This window comes from Drosophila yakuba, chromosome 2R (genome assembly GCF_016746365.2).
Source record: "Drosophila yakuba strain Tai18E2 chromosome 2R, Prin_Dyak_Tai18E2_2.1, whole genome shotgun sequence".
NCBI lineage: Eukaryota > Metazoa > Arthropoda > Insecta > Diptera > Drosophilidae > Drosophila > Drosophila yakuba.
Genome location: NC_052528.2, coordinates 11,012,028 through 11,028,172, shown reverse-complemented (window position 1 = coordinate 11,028,172; position 16,145 = coordinate 11,012,028). Strand labels below are relative to the sequence as shown.

At 37.9% G+C, this 16,145-nt stretch overlaps 3 protein-coding genes across 10 annotated transcripts; all 3 read left to right on the top strand.

Moving 5' to 3' along the window:
• Positions 1 to 274: 274 nt before the first annotated feature.
• LOC6530079 (G protein alpha q subunit) lies at positions 275 to 8,085 on the top strand. 7 transcript variants are annotated; one of them, XM_039373128.2, is made up of 10 exons: positions 275 to 398; positions 1,067 to 1,894; positions 3,490 to 3,999; positions 4,123 to 4,307; positions 4,377 to 4,531; positions 4,662 to 4,790; positions 5,380 to 5,509; positions 5,574 to 5,727; positions 6,051 to 6,250; positions 6,390 to 6,585. In XM_039373128.2, the coding sequence occupies exons 3-10, from the start codon at positions 3,882 to 3,884 to the stop codon at positions 6,561 to 6,563; spliced, it is 1,245 nt and encodes a 414-aa protein (XP_039229062.1). In that variant the 5' UTR covers positions 275 to 398; positions 1,067 to 1,894; positions 3,490 to 3,881; the 3' UTR covers positions 6,564 to 6,585. The 7 variants fall into 7 exon arrangements, with proteins under 7 accessions (XP_039229062.1, XP_039229059.1, XP_015052011.1 ...); XM_039373125.2 differs by lacking the exon at positions 4,662 to 4,790 and adding an exon at positions 5,045 to 5,173 and having other exon boundaries at positions 277 to 398; XM_015196525.3 differs by lacking the exon at positions 6,390 to 6,585 and adding an exon at positions 6,681 to 8,085 and having other exon boundaries at positions 278 to 398; positions 6,051 to 6,158.
• A 3,428-nt stretch (positions 8,086 to 11,513) lies between these two features.
• LOC6530078 (G protein alpha q subunit) lies at positions 11,514 to 13,150 on the top strand. Of its 2 annotated transcripts, none has more exons than XM_002090988.4 (8): positions 11,514 to 11,646; positions 11,704 to 11,888; positions 11,950 to 12,104; positions 12,166 to 12,294; positions 12,354 to 12,483; positions 12,545 to 12,698; positions 12,814 to 12,921; positions 12,994 to 13,150. In XM_002090988.4, exons 1-8 carry the CDS (start codon positions 11,523 to 11,525, stop codon positions 13,074 to 13,076), a joined length of 1,068 nt encoding a protein of 355 aa, XP_002091024.3. In that variant the 5' UTR covers positions 11,514 to 11,522; the 3' UTR covers positions 13,077 to 13,150. The 2 variants fall into 2 exon arrangements, with proteins under 2 accessions (XP_002091024.3, XP_039229064.1); XM_039373130.2 differs by having other exon boundaries at positions 12,977 to 13,150.
• Positions 13,151 to 13,181: 31 nt separating this feature from the next.
• On the top strand, positions 13,182 to 16,114 carry LOC6530077 (G protein alpha q subunit). The gene is made up of 8 exons (XM_039373129.2): positions 13,182 to 14,443; positions 14,547 to 14,731; positions 14,801 to 14,955; positions 15,106 to 15,234; positions 15,293 to 15,422; positions 15,475 to 15,628; positions 15,696 to 15,803; positions 15,939 to 16,114. The coding sequence occupies exons 1-8, from the start codon at positions 14,305 to 14,307 to the stop codon at positions 16,019 to 16,021; spliced, it is 1,083 nt and encodes a 360-aa protein (XP_039229063.1). The 5' UTR covers positions 13,182 to 14,304; the 3' UTR covers positions 16,022 to 16,114.
• Positions 16,115 to 16,145: the final 31 nt, after the last annotated feature.

Sequence of the window (16,145 nt, the reverse complement as noted above, 5' to 3'; positions counted from 1 at the left end):
AGAAATCGGGATGGCAGCTCTCGACCTACTTGGAATTAAGATGGCAACTCAAAAATATCGAAAGTACTTACATTTAAATTGGGCCGTAGGGCCGGAAAATCCGTTTTTATTTATTAGTAACAAATTAAATAAATATGCTGCTGCAATTAACAAATCTAACTTAAGTAATGCGACGAAGGCTACGATTTTAAAGCATCGATTCCAACATCGATGTCTGGCCACCACTAGTTCAAAGGCCACACGATAGGTTCCGGCATCGATATCGAACAACGATAGGCCCGATAGGTTCGGACAAATAACGCCTCCTGCTATCGAAAGTCGGGTCGTGCGTCAACGTTAGCGAAAAATGCAAAATTAAATATGTTGTGAGTAGCGAGCGATGCCAAATCGAATATGTTGTGAGTTTCGAGCAAGATCCCCGTCAAACGGACTCCCCGCCAGCCAGCGGTCGCCATCCGCAGCCGCCTGGTAGCCACCCGAAAAAATCCCCCCCTCGACAAAAAAATTTTATCTGCACCGAAAACGTTCCCCGAAATGCCAGTGTAAAGTGTGTTTTTTCGCAAAACAGTGCTGGCCATTGGGCAAGGCCCCCCATAATTGTTAAACAAACGGGGAATGGAATCGCGAAATCTTCGAATCGCATTGCTATCAAAATTTTTTCGTTTCGTTAACGCCCTCGCTTATATTTGTGTGTATTCGTTCGTAAAGCAGTGCGCAGCAGGTCGCACTGCTTGCCCGAGAAAAACACTACGAATAGGAAAAAAGTTGCGAAATTTAAAAAAGCAATAGTTTGTTTAAGCTAATGTGGTTTCTTTTGCCACTTAACGGTGCGCCTAACCGAAAATTAAGTTGGGGTCGCGGAAATACCTAGTGGATTGTGCATATTTTTGGGCTTAAAACGGGTGGGCTAACCAAAAAGCAAAAAATGGGAGCTGGGGGGTCGTGTGTGTTTACCTTAGCCAGTATGATGATGATTTTCCGGAATGCATATTCCTACCTTACCACCACCCATGCCACCCCCCATCGTTCTTCTCCTTATCTCTCTGTCTCTCTTCTTTACTTGCAGTTCCACTGCATACAGAAAAATAAACAAATACAAGAAGCATAAAATATGCAGAAAATTAAATACAAAAGGAGCCACTAAGTGTTTCGTGTGAAATCAATTTGAGGACCGCTCGTCGTCGCCGTCGTCGTCGTCGTACATACTTTTCCGTTTCAATTACACTACAATGAATATTTGTTGAAACTTCGTTGCATTTACAGACTGGTGTTTGAAAACAACAACAAGCTGAAACGTTAAAAACCAACAACAACAGCCCTCATACACACCGAAAACTAGAAGCAAAAAGGGAAAATTGCATATATATTTATATATCATATAGTATATATGTGTATATATGGATATATATCTACATATATAAATAGTATCACATTTACATTAAAAGGAAGCCGAACAGACGTTATCGTAACTTTTATATTACAAAGCACCAGTAAAAATATATAACCAACTACACACGTTCCTTAAAAACAAATGTTTTCCAAACCGCAAACCAACTAAAAACGAAATGCTTTTGAAATTAGTTTAAGATAACCAAAAAAAAAAAAACGTAAGACCAACCAACGCACCGCAACGCATAGCTAATCGCGTGATTAAACGATTAAACTAAAACTAAAAATATTTAAAACAGACCGAACATCGGCAGGGAACCAAAACAAAAACAAAAACAAAACCCGATCAATCCGGAAGAACTTCAATCGGCGTATTAAAACCCGACATTCAATATTTTTTCTATAACATAGTGGTAGCTAAAACAAATCGAGACGATAACCGGAACATCATTTTGGAGAATCTCGTCTGAATAACTTTAGTCCCGTGTCTCCGTAATGTTGTTAAGTAAGTAATGCTAAAATGAATACAAGAATCGTAATTTCCTGGTTTTATTTCCGACTCGACCACTTGTTGGTTGGCCCCAATAACTGGCCAAAAATCAAAACCCAAGAGCTAGTCAATTGGCAAGCTTATTCTCCCCATCATTCAACTGCATTTGAATATATTTAGTTTGTGTAAAAGCCACGCCGTCCCAACTGCTAGATCTTGTACAAATGCTGTAGCTTATAATGAAAGGGTACTTTTGTATCTGAAATATCAGCTCATAAATACTCCAGCGAAAATAGGGTGAGGATGCGATAAGGAACCGCATGAGTAACATGAAGGTATTTCCGACCTACACAGAATCGGTTTTTGGAATTAGCTTGCATTAGAATTGTGATTTTCAGAAGAGCATTAGTCGTTCAAAGATTAAGAAGGCAAATCAAACGTTATCTCTGAGTGGTTTATCATAAGCATATACAATATGCAAATGTAAGGCAGATAAGGGAAACTCTCCCTCAGATTTGGTGGCATGATATATCTGGCAAACTATTGCTAAAAAACGCTTCATTGCGCCAATTGCGTGCCCCTGCCCCTGAATTTTGCTACTGCCACTGCTAATTAGATTTTGTGGCTTTGCTCAGCGAGCAATGTGTTCCGAGTGCAGCCCTCTAATCCTCCCGAAATCTATGCGGCTAGCCACTAGCCACTATACAGATCTCCATATTCCCCTATTCGGACTTTTGTCAAAATTATTGTTAGGTATTCCATCGATATTTGGTAGTGGTCATGCTGAAAGCCCTACCTCGACCCATGTCAATGTGTTCGCCAAACGAAATTGGATTAGCCATCACTCGATATATAAACAGGGTGTGGGGGTTGGAAAAGAGAGGAAATAGCAGCAGTGGTTATAGGCTACATTCTATAGGCATGCCCTACGCTGAACCCATGAATGAACTACGAGTTCGGGTGGACTGATACCTTTACAAGATAAACTGAAAATTATACCTATTATATATATAAAGTGAGAATCATTGTAAAATTCGACTCAATGATCATAGGTCATAACTTGTTTAAATGTATTCTAAGATTCTTTGGATGGCTGTTTATATTTCAAAGTAAACTGCTATCCAATTCTTCATTTCCATCGACTCGCTGGGTCCACCCAATTGGAGAACACTCTCGCGAACTTGTGGGCAGCGAAGCCATATATTTTCCAAAATCAGCTTTCTTGCATTGAACTTGGCTGAGGGGCATTGGGCGAACGCTTCCTCAATCTATAGCCACCTGGTAGAGGGCGATCCCAGGTCTGCGCAGAGAGAGCAGGCCCAGAACCTAGAACCTAAAACATAGAACCTAGAACCGAAGCCAATGCCATGGTCAGAGGAAGTCCAGGGGTAGTCATGGGTAGCCATGGGCCATCTATATCCGACGTCGTCATCGACGTCGCCAGCTAGTGGGGCAGGCTAGCAAATATGAAATGTTAATTGCCAGCTCGGGACACAACGCGGCGAACTCTCGTTGGGCCAACAACTGTGGTGGTCCGTAAGAGCCATAGTAGCATAGATCCTACAGTTTTGGTTATGCAAGTACTAAATCAAAGCTTTGTCTCCTTGCAGATGTTCTTGGATCGTTCAATGTGGTCTTTGTTCATTAGTAGCCATCACTCTCAGCCTCCAAGTCACCGAAATCTGGTCAAGAACTTAGCGTAGACCCGTAATTAGCAATAGCAATAGCCAAAGAGAGCCTGGATCGTAAGCGCGCTGGAGGAGGTCTGCAGAGCGAGCAAAGCCGAAGTACAAATGCACCAGTCGAAACTGAAACAGAATCTGTAACTTGGAACGGGTGAATTCAGCGCCCGCCACACAACCAATTAGCTAGGTGTCAGAGGGTCCAGAGAAGGGAGTCCAGGAGACCATCCCACCATCCAAACAGCATACATTTTATATACGGAACGGCCTGTCGAGCGTAGTGGCAGCAGCACGCGAAAGCGTCTACAAATCTAGTTAGCATGGAGTGCTGTTTATCGGAGGAGGCCAAGGAACAAAAGCGCATCAATCAGGAAATCGAGAAGCAGTTGCGCCGAGACAAGAGAGATGCGCGCCGCGAGCTTAAACTGCTATTACTGGGTAAGTGGAGCATGGCCCATTTTGATTGCACTTAGCCTGGCTTAATGCAATTGAAGCCGCCTCGCTAATTTCATTGTACGCCCGCCGCTTATGGCTATATATTTTCCAATCCTATAACCCCAGGCACTGGCGAGTCCGGGAAGTCCACATTCATCAAACAGATGCGTATTATCCACGGCAGCGGTTACTCGGACGAGGACAAGCGTGGCTACATCAAGCTTGTATTTCAGAACATATTCATGGCCATGCAGTCAATGATCAAGGCCATGGATATGCTGAAGATTTCCTATGGTCAGGGAGAGCATAGTGTAAGTGAATCGTGAATCTAATCAAGAACACCTCATTTGAAACGACAATCGACATCCTACGATCCACAGGAACTGGCCGATCTGGTGATGAGCATCGATTACGAGACCGTTACCACGTTCGAGGATCCATACTTGAATGCCATCAAAACGCTTTGGGACGACGCTGGCATCCAGGAGTGCTATGATCGTCGTAGGGAATATCAGCTGACTGATTCAGCCAAATAGTAAGTTACCCGTTGGCATGCAAAGGGAACGGATTAAGTTCTTTCGCAAAATGACCCAGAAACGAACGAAACAGACTGAAACTACTGAAACGACTATACAAACTAAATCAATGATCTTGTTTATGTATAGTTATCTGAAGGATCTCGATCGTGTGGCTCAACCTGCATATTTACCCACTGAGCAAGACATTTTAAGAGTTCGTGTGCCGACAACAGGGATAATTGAGTATCCCTTTGATTTAGAAGAAATCAGATTTAGGTACATACCATCTTTCTCACCTTACCTCGTTGCATGTACATTACCTCTTTTTTGGTTATGGTTCAAATTTATTTGTACATTGTATCTAAATACTTAAGATTTTCTTTAGCGCATGTCTTTCCAAGCATTAAATGTAGGGACCTAGTTAGGGCCTTCAGCGAAGTTGGTGGACTGAGACGGGCTGCAAAACTAAATTTGCCACTGCTTTTGGTTCCGTTCTTTGTTTTCAAAGTGTACTAATTTGTCTAATTTAGCTACTTGAGCGATCTGGCTCGAATTGAACAGGCTGATTACTTGCCAACCGAGCAGGATATTCTGCGTGCTCGAGTGCCGACAACTGGCATTCTTGAGTATCCATTCGATTTGGATGGCATTGTGTTTAGGTATATATTTAAAATGTGAATTGGTAATTCGACAAGGCTAGAAATGTAAATGGTTGTTGTAAAGCTAGTAAAAGACGATGTCTTACATTTTAGTTACTACCTCGTGGCCTGCGCTCTAGAATTAAATGCTTGTATGTTTGGCTTTAAATGTAGTTAATTTGCTGTTTAACTTTTCTACAATAATGTATTTTTTTCCTAATAAACAGAATGGTGGACGTCGGAGGTCAGCGATCCGAGAGAAGAAAGTGGATTCATTGCTTTGAGAATGTGACATCAATTATATTTTTGGTAGCGCTGTCGGAGTACGATCAAATCTTGTTTGAATCTGATAATGAGGTATGATTTCCACTTGAATATATAGTATGTTTTCCATTAAATAATCAAATATACACTTTCACAGAATCGAATGGAGGAATCTAAAGCTTTATTTCGTACTATAATTACATACCCTTGGTTTCAAAATTCGTCAGTTATTCTTTTCCTGAATAAGAAGGACTTGTTGGAAGAGAAAATAATGTATTCGCATTTGGTAGACTATTTTCCTGAATACGATGGTAAGTGTTCCGATTGGTAATGGTGGCCATATTTATGTACGATTTTGTGCGGCAATGAACCAGGTCCAAAACAGGATCACGCTGCGGCCAAACAGTTCGTTCTGAAAAAGTACTTGGCCTGCAATCCAGATCCAGAGCGTCAATGCTATTCGCATTTCACAACGGCCACAGGTGGACTTTCACCTTACTTTCGCCAGTACTTATGATCTATGCAATTGCCTCAAATCGCCAATATCATATGTAGATTATTTGCTAGTTTATTATTTTGCTACTTGTAGAACCACGCTAGACGTAACCTCTCATTTGCCTTCTTATCGAAACAGGTCCTCAGCGAGATGCAATAACGGCCCGAGAGTTTATACTGCGAATGTTTGTAGATTTAAATCCAGATTCCGAAAAAATTATCTATTCTCATTTCACGTGTGCTACAGGTAAGTTCACCAGTTACCAGTTCGGTTTGTGGTCAGAATATGCGTGTGGATGTGATTTTAGTTTTCAGCCTAAAGGAGGGACTGGTCAAAAGGTAAACTTTTGTGTGAAAAACATTTACATTTGCATTTGCTTCTGCCGCTGATCTAGAGTAGAGTGTAGTGTATCGCTAGTCAAATTTGTATACCTAACGAATTGATTTCTAACAAAAACAACGATCTCTTGGTAAACAGATACCGAAAACATCAAACTTGTGTTCTGCGCTGTCAAAGATACAATTATGCAAAATGCACTTAAGGAATTCAATTTGGGCTAATGCGGGCAGTGCGGATTTCAGGAAAAGTGGCAATGCAAATGAATTATTTAATTATAATGTATATGATTTGTTTTTCAAAGTCCCTCAATAAAATTGCAATATAGTCTGTTAAATCTGTTAAATATCGTGAATGGAATATGTGTGCAGTTAACTATCAAACGATTTTGCTGACAAAACCAACTAACTACTTATTCTTTTCTTTGTTTAGATACGGAAAATATAAGGTTTGTGTTTGCAGCTGTTAAGGACACAATTCTGCAATCGAACCTTAAGGAATATAATTTGGTCTAAACTGGATTTGGATCGAAAAACTATTTTTGTGATTTTTATACAAACACACATACACATTCATATAATTCCTTTTTCGCATATTTACTAAATATAAAAGAAGAATTGAGAAGCGAGCGAATGTGGCCGAAAATTAGGCATAAATTAGACCCGAAAAAGTTTCTTACGTTTGTTACATCAGGAACCGAAAATTGTAGCATAAATAGAATACTAAACTGAGATGGTAAACCCGCATCAACAGATTGATGGAAAATATGTATACATTTTAATTTGAGAGAAAAATAACACAAAATCTGATACAGTGTGACAACAAATAATCGGGGCAGAGTTTCTCGCTTTACCTTACGAATATGGCGATTCGTAACACAATAATTAATATTGGAATATTTGTATTCTTTTCAACTGCAAAGTTTTCAGAAAACGTTGTGTGATTTTATAAGCGTTTCGAAAAGGAAACCCCTTGGGAGTCAAAAAGACAGTTGCCAGAAATGATTGGGATCCAATCGATAGAGTTTTTGGTTAGTTTTGAACAAATGGCCAGCTATTTCGGATTTAAGTCCGAAAGACTGACGGGAGTTTTTCCTGTCTACACAAGAAACATGATTTCCTTGAAAAGTTTTTATACAAAAATATCGGCCGAATTAGTTGTTGTCACGCTGTACTATTTAAATAAATTTATTACTATAGTAACTTTTGTAATAAAATCCGAAACACAAAATATGAAACGTAAATTTAATCAAAAGCTTGATAAGGAACAACAAACTGAAACAACTTTGTCGTACTGAAGCATAACATAATAAAGCAACATTTTACTAAATAACTACAGAAAAAACAAAACATACTTTTGCGTAAAAACCCCCGAAATATATATATTCAAAGAATTATATATGCAAGAAGTTTCTTATTAGAATTTCAGGGCATATAGGCGTGTAAAAATAATAAACCGAAAATGATAAGCTGATAAAATGAATGAAAACGAAATCACAGATAATAGCGTATTTTTTATTAAGCTAAACCGTAAACCGTAACTATTGATACTATTGTTTACCGGAATATTTAACTATACATGAAAGCAGATATAATAATTCATAAACGCATATGTAACAATTTAAAAATTGATTAATTTGCATTGCGGGAGCTCCATTCATTGTAAATTACGATTCGTATTAATACCATGAGAATAAAAAAAAGAAATGAAAAGCATGCAAACCAATACAAACGATATAGGAGATAAATTTGTATGAGAAACGCCAGAAACATTTACATGGAGCATTCATTAAATACGTGTTTGTAAAAATGTCGATAACCACCCATGCAACATGCAACATGCAAAAGCAAAATCCATACAACTTATTGATATTTAATCAGACATCAGGTTAAATCCAATCAAATGCGATATACCACTGGTCGAGAAACACAACTATCAGAAGGGAAAGTTTTGCTCTCACGTACTATACTTTTGTTGCCATCAAAATTTCAGTCGAAACATTGTTATCAAAAATAGCTTGATTTTCGTACTTTTTACATTAACTTTGTTAGTTGTTTGCTTATTTTATAGATCTTAATGTATGCAACAAGGGACTCGCTTTGCGGCTATCCAAAACGGCAAAGTCAGCCAAGTGGGTCCAGTGTTTTGTTTTTGTTTTTATAATTTTAGTTTAATTTAATATACAAGGATAACTAAATGAGACGCACATAAATAGAAAACCCCATCAACAAATTATTTATGTAAAAATCCAAATAAAAACAATTCTACTCTACGCATATGTGGAAACAAAAAATAAATAAAATGGAAAACAATTCAAAAACGTACATGTATGTAAAATAAATATGATGCAAAATGTTTTTCATAATTTATTATTACACTTATTTTGTTCAACCGAGATTCCCCTCAACTCATCACTTGGAGTTTAGTTAACGCGGGGCACAGAGGAATAGATACTTTGCCATGGCAGTGGAGATTTGAGAATCTTATGTCCTATGTCCTATGTCCTATGACCCATGACCCACGACCTATAACCTATGACCGCGAGTAACCAAAAACCAAGACGCATCTTAGTTTAAGTACGATTCAACAGTGTGTTGTATAAAGCTTTAATCCTCGTAACCACATCTAGTGAAAGTGAAAGTAAAAGTAAAGTAATTAAACCATTTTTATGATTAACCAATGGATTAGCTTTTAAAAAGCTTCAATAAGTCAATGTGTATTTTAAAAGATGTAGCAGAGAACGCAGAGCCATGATGCTAATGAGTTTTGAGCATGCATGATCGATTGGGTTCGGAATGGATATGGAATCGGTTTAGGTTCTTGATGCGAATACAAACTCACAGCTGGCATCCAATTTGGTAGCTCCGAACCATTTCGTCCTGGCCCGTTTTTTATATCCACAGCATTATGCATTATAGACATTCACACACTGACATACATATATATAGTTTTCCGTCCAATGAATTGCATCAGCATCAGCGAGCAGACAAAGTCTCCCATTTACTTTGATCCTTTCTTTCCGGTTTGGTTCTTCCCAAAATACAAGAGTTTTTCGGCGGTTTCAATGATCAAATGTTCCGATTTTGCAGCCACACATACGCACACACTTTAAATTGGTCGATTTCGGTATGATTTCCCTAGCATTTTGTGCCTTTCCACTATAATAAATCCCATAAATTATGTAGGACAGACTCCAGACTCCAAACTCCAGTGGGAAACTCGAAACTCGATTCTTTTCACCACTACTGGAGCCGAGCCGAACTGGAGCCTGTTGCATGCCCCAAAATATTCAGATTATCAGCATGTGTGTATTGCCAGATTGTTGTGCTTTGGGTTGATAGATTGGTTCCCTATTTTTATGATACGCACCGATAGTCAGACAGTTGTATGTAAATATTTGGCAAATTACTCGCAGGGGCATTCGAAAGCCTCCTGAGATATACCACATAATCGAGCATGTGTATGTAAGTGTACATTAAACTCAAAGTGAACTACATATAATAATAAAATGAGAATTTGATATAAACCATTAATGTATGTATTTTGTATTTTTATATACAATTTATAATTTTGATTACACTTACAATTGTTACGATTAATAACTAAAATTACATGATAAAACCAAAGTAACGCAGAAGAATCTACTAGATATGTATTTCCAATATAGAGAAGCCGAGTGCATAATACACAAATCCGACGATTGCTAAAGGAATTTCAGATTGTATTGTAAGGAATTAAGATTAAACAAAGTAACAAAATAACAAAGTAAACAAAAGTAAAAAGAAATTTTCTAAGCAACAAACTCAAACAGAACTGCAAGCAAAAGGGACAACAATTTAAATGGGAAATTTATGTAATTGTGTAAATCTAGAGCGGAATGAAAGCAAAAGGATGCAATTTGATCCTTTGGGCCTGATACTCGATAAGTATGGCCACGATTTTCAGACAATTGAAAACCAACCATTTAGGCATGGCATTCGGTGGCTAGTTTTTACTTTAACTATGTATGTAAATGAAAGAATGACCACATTCCACATAAGAAAGCTTAAAAAGCAAAAAAAAAATGCAAAAAAAAACATTGAAAAGAATCCCAAATGAAAATCGCCCTTGACGTTAAAAAGAAAACTACATTATCGATAATAAGAATGGCTAGCCGATGTTTTCGGCTTAGAACAAAACCCCATAAACTCAGCATCGGGCTAAGCAGTAAGAAATATTAGTTGTGAGTTCGGGCGACTTTAGGGAGAAATAGTAACATTCGACTCTAGTTTCTCCATCGCACACCTAAGCATACGAGTGTATACTCGTACATACGTGTAAATCAGAAGCTAATGAAACATCCACTGGAACCGCATGCTTAGCCTAGGATTAAGGCAACCAACCAACCAACCACGCAGAATCCCCGATTTGGTGACAGACACAGTCCAACATGTCCATGGGCCGACTATTGATAACTGTAGCATTTGAATTGATTGAATTGATATTGGACGGACGGGGTTTTCCTGGGTGTCTATACATTTGTCATACAAATCATATTGACGGAGCAGACGGCGATTGTATGCGTGGCAATTGTAACTAAACAAATTTTTTAGATAATTAAAAGTATCTATGTACACCTTAATATTAATGAAAAAACCAATATAATATAAATAAAAGTATATTGAAAAGACCTCCACTGTGTTCTGCTCTTGCAACTACGATCTCCTACCTCCTGGAAAACGGAATTCGAAAATAGCTGATTTCGAACTAAAAACGAACTCAACAGTTCCGTAAGTGAGCTCAAACAAATTCGATTGGAACTAAAAACGAACTCAACAGTTCCGTAAGTGAGCTCAAACAAATTCGATTGGATTATATAATGGATACCCGCCAACTGGGAACTGGGAGTTCTAGCGATCCCCAGGGATGGTCTGAACTATATTTCTCTGGGAGTTCTGATGCGATTTATCAAGAGAACATTTCAAATTTATAGGGCGCGGAAATTTCAAGTGCTTTTGTAATTTTGTTTTTAACATTTTTTGCAAATCAGTTCTCGGCATTTCTCGCCGGCGTACGGATGTGTTTTTGAGCGGCGGAAGAATGGAAAAGTACGGTTTTAGGTATACAAAAAAGGATAGGGCGATCCGAGAAAAACTCATCTTTTAACAAACTTTTTGCATAGACGGTAAACTGGTCGGTGGAATACAGCAAAAGATACATTCAAGTTCGGATACTTAATTGAGATAAAAGCAGCAAAGCGTTAACTTGTTTCACGGATTCATACAAAAATTCAGCATGGAAATGAACTGCTGTGTTTCTTTGGAGTCGAGGGAAAAAAAGCGTATCAATCGGGAGATCGACAAACAGTTGCAACTGGAGAAGCAGAGGTCGAAACGTGAACTTAAGCTACTGCTGCTGGGTACGTGGAAATGGGTTATCGGGATGTATCCAAGATCCAATGTGTGTATATCCTCAGGGGCGGGCGAGTCCGGGAAGTCCACGTTCATCAAACAGATGCGTATTATCCACGGCAGCGGTTACTCGGACGAGGACAAGCGTGGCTACATCAAGCTGGTATTTCAGAACATATTCATGGCCATGCAGTCAATGATCAAGGCCATGGATATGCTGAAGATTTCCTATGGTCAGGGAGAGCATAGTGTAAGTGAATCCGGAATCTAATCCTCATCTGAAACGACAATCGACATCCTACGATCCACAGGAACTGGCCGATCTGGTGATGAGCATCGATTACGAGACCGTTACCACGTTCGAGGATCCATACTTGAATGCCATCAAAACGCTTTGGGACGATGCTGGCATTCAGGAGTGCTATGCTCGTCGTAGGGAGTATCAGGTGAACGACACAGCTGAATAGTGAGTTGCCTCTCCAGGGACGACGGCAATCCACGCCTTTTCAAATATTTTTTAAACTTAGTTTCTTGAGCGACATAAGTCGAATTGGACAGGCTGATTACTTGCCAACCGAGCAGGATATTCTGTGTGCCCGAGAGCCGACACTTAATATTCAGGTGTATCCCTTTGAGTTGGATGGCCTTTTGCTGAGGTATATGCGCATTGAATTTTATTAGGATAAATAATAAGACATTTTTCGTTGATGGACAGTATGGTGGATGTCGCAGGACAGCGAACCGAGAGAAGAAAGTGGATTCATTTGTTTTCGAATGTTACATCAATAATATTTTTGGCAGCACTATCGGAATACGATGAGTTCATGATGGAATCCGACAACGAAGTACAGATAAAAGTCATTGAAATGCCCAATCTCCAGAAATAATAAAATCGGATAATTGCAGAATCGATTGGAGGAATCAAAGGCTTTATTTCATACTGTTATAACATTCGAATGGTTTGAAACCGCTTCAATCATCCTTTTTCTAAACAAGAAGGACGTGTTGGAGGAGAAAATAATGTATTCACATTTGATAGATTATTTTCCTGATTACGATGGTAAGCCTTCTGAAGCGTAATTTATTTATTATTTATTTATTTTATACATATAAGGTTTGCCTTTTAATTATATATTTTATCCTTAAGTACTCTCAATATAGGTATATTATTTTAGGTCCACCACAAGATGCAAATGCTGCCCAAGAATACGTGCTACGTTTGTTTGAAGACGTTAGTTCAGATACACCTAAAAGGATATATTCCCATTTTACCTGTGCTACAGGTGAGTAAGTCTAATTAAAAGCTAAGTAATGACTTATAAGCCCCACGTAATAAAGATCATTTTTATTTTTAGATACGGAAAATATTAGGTTTGTGTTCGCCGCAGTTAAGGATACCATTTTGCAATGCAACCTAAAGGAAAGTAATTTGTTTTGATTACTTTCAAAATAACCCCGCTTTACTTTTACAAAGTACATTTTTCAAATAAATGTTTATTTTGCATTATCTTACCCTCTTGATCTATTGATGCTATTGTGATTAAAAATTAAGTAATTGTACATTAAAGTGATTTCCACTGTATAGATCAGTGGAGTCAGTATAAGGGAAAAATTCTCTTAAAACTGCTCTTTGTGATGTCAGTATGACGGATAAAGTAGCCTCAGTACAGAGAATTTTCGGCATAATGCGGATAAAAATTAAAGTTCGCCAAGCGCCGCACAATCAGTCTTAAAAAAATCTTCAACATAGAATATATGCTCTAAATATTCAGCTTAGTCGAAATGAGAAAGTTTAGAATTTAAAAAATAAATTAAAAAAAAAAAACAAAAAATAAGGGGAAAATATAACTCACAAAACTTTAACATAATTAAATGTTAATTTTTAAATATAAAACTAGAAAGAAGTTATAGTGACGAAGTTTCAAAATAGCGTTTCATCACTTAAAAAACGAGCCTATAAATCACGAAGAGGAAACGCCCTACAAGACAAAATTGTTAAATCGGTGAAATAAATTTGAGACCTTGAATAAAAATTAGAAAGAAAAATTGTGCAAAACACGTAAGTCGGTTATTATATAACATTTTATCAGTACAACGCCCGCTGAATATAAAGCTACTTGTTTATATAAGTGAATCATTTCGAATGACCAGATTAAAAACTTAATTTAGATATAACATATTTTGTAAATATTCTCTCAATGCCTTACAGTTAATTATCTTTTAAAACAATACAAAAATGTGGTCTCCATAAATTTCATAAAATATTTAGGCATGAGTGTTTATGTATTACCATACTCATGGAAGATAATATTATTCGGATAACAAACCACGCTGTATAATATATGGTCATGTTCAAGGCCAGTAAGACGGTATTAGAAAATCGCCTCAAATATGTATCCATGAGAAGCCGATTTAACATTTTAGAGTTGTCACAAGAATGAACACATGCGTCACTGGAATCTGCTTGCAAGATCACGACATACGGACATACGGACAAACGGACGGACAGGAACTCTTCCTTCTACGTGTTACATGTTTTCAACGAACCAATTATACCCTTTCACTCTGCCACGCATATTTATATTCATCTATTGACGATCTTCACCCAATATATAAAGCTTCGTCAGGCTCTCAATATTCAAGGAACAGAGTCCACTGGGGGAAATATGCTTGCGCGAATGGGCTGCATGGACTGCTGCTTATCGGAAGAGGATCGTGAGGCAAGGCGTGTCAGTAGGGATATTGAAAAGGTATTGAGAGCGGAAAAGAAAAAAGCACGGCGCGAGCTCAAACTGCTGGTTCTGGGTAAGTGAAATCGGTGGATAAAATCATTACACTTCCTAATTGATTTGATGGCCCATATATGTACATAAGTATATTCAAATATCCAATAATTCCACATTTTCAGGCACAGGCGAATCTGGCAAGACCACATTCATCAAACAAATGCGCCTTATTCACGGCGACGGTTTTTCGGACAAGGAACGGAAAAAGTTCACCGAGAATATTTTTCAAAACATATTCATGGCCATGCAGTCGATGATCAGTGCAATGGATGTTCTGAAGATACCCTACGGTCAGCAGGAGCATAGTGTAAGTGAATCGTGAATATAATCAAGAACACTTCATTTCGAACGACAAACTACATCCTACGATCCACAGATACTTGCCGATCTGGTGAAGAGCATCGACTACAAGACTGTTACCAGGCTGGAGGCCCCATACATGAGTGCCATCAAAACGCTTTGGACCGACGCTGGCATCCAGGAGTGCTATGATCGTCGTAGGGAATACCAGCTGACTGATTCAACTGCATAGTGAGTTAGCCATTGATATACTTCGCAATATCTGAAGCAAAACAGAGGTTTCATTATTTTTGTATGTGTAATACTAGATCTATGCCTAAGAAACCATATCTTGAAAACACAGGCTACTCAAATAAATCTTTTCTTTTCTCGTCCAATTAGCTTTTTGGAGCACTTAAGTCGAATTGAAAAGACTGATTACCAGGCAACTGATCAGGATATTCTTTATGCTCGAGCGCCAACCACCGATATTGTTGAGTACCCATTCAAATTGGACGGCTTTCTGATAAGGTATTTATTTGTTTTAATTATAGTGGATTAATAACTATTATTAAATACTACTGTACAGAATGGTGGACGTAGCTGGTCAACGAGGGGAGAGACAAAAGTGGATTCATTGCTTTTCCAACGTGACATCGATTATGTTTTTGGTTGCGTTATCCGAATTTGATCTATCCTTGGTTGAAGAGAAGAATGATGTATTTTTGAAAATTCCATTTTCGGCAATGAATGAGCAAATTGTTTTTTTAGAACCGGATGGAGGAGTCTAAGGCTTTGTTTGGACATATTATTTCGTGGGAGTGGTTTCAAAAATCGTCAGTTATTCTGTTTCTAAACAAGGAGGATTTATTTGAGGAGAAAATAAAATCTACGCATTTGGCAGACTATTTTCCTGATTACAATGGTTAGAGGTCCCCAAACAGAAATTAATTCCACCCAAACAAAATTTCATTCTACTTCTTATTAAACAGGTCCGAAAAAGGATGCCAAGGCAGCCCGAGAATTCATACTGCAAATGTTTATTGACACGAATTCTGATCCTTACAAGTACATCTATCCTCATTTCACCATTGCTACAAGTAAGTACAGTGTCGGAATCACTTTTTCTTAGTGATTTATATTTTTGTAAAATCCTATTATTTTCGCTAAATTTTTTTCCGTGTCCACGCAACAAAAGCACTTATTTCACAATTTTTTGTTTTTTTGTTTTTTAGATACCGACAACATTAGGTTTGTGTTCACTGCCGTTAAAGACACAATTCTAGAAACGCATTTAAAAGAAACTAATTTGCTGTAAACTAGTTTTCTAAATATATTGATGAGTAACAAGGTTTGCGTTTCAATTGCAATGTAACAAATTTTTCAAATAAAAATGGAATAAATGTATATAAGACAGTAAAGATTTTGTTGAATAACTTGTA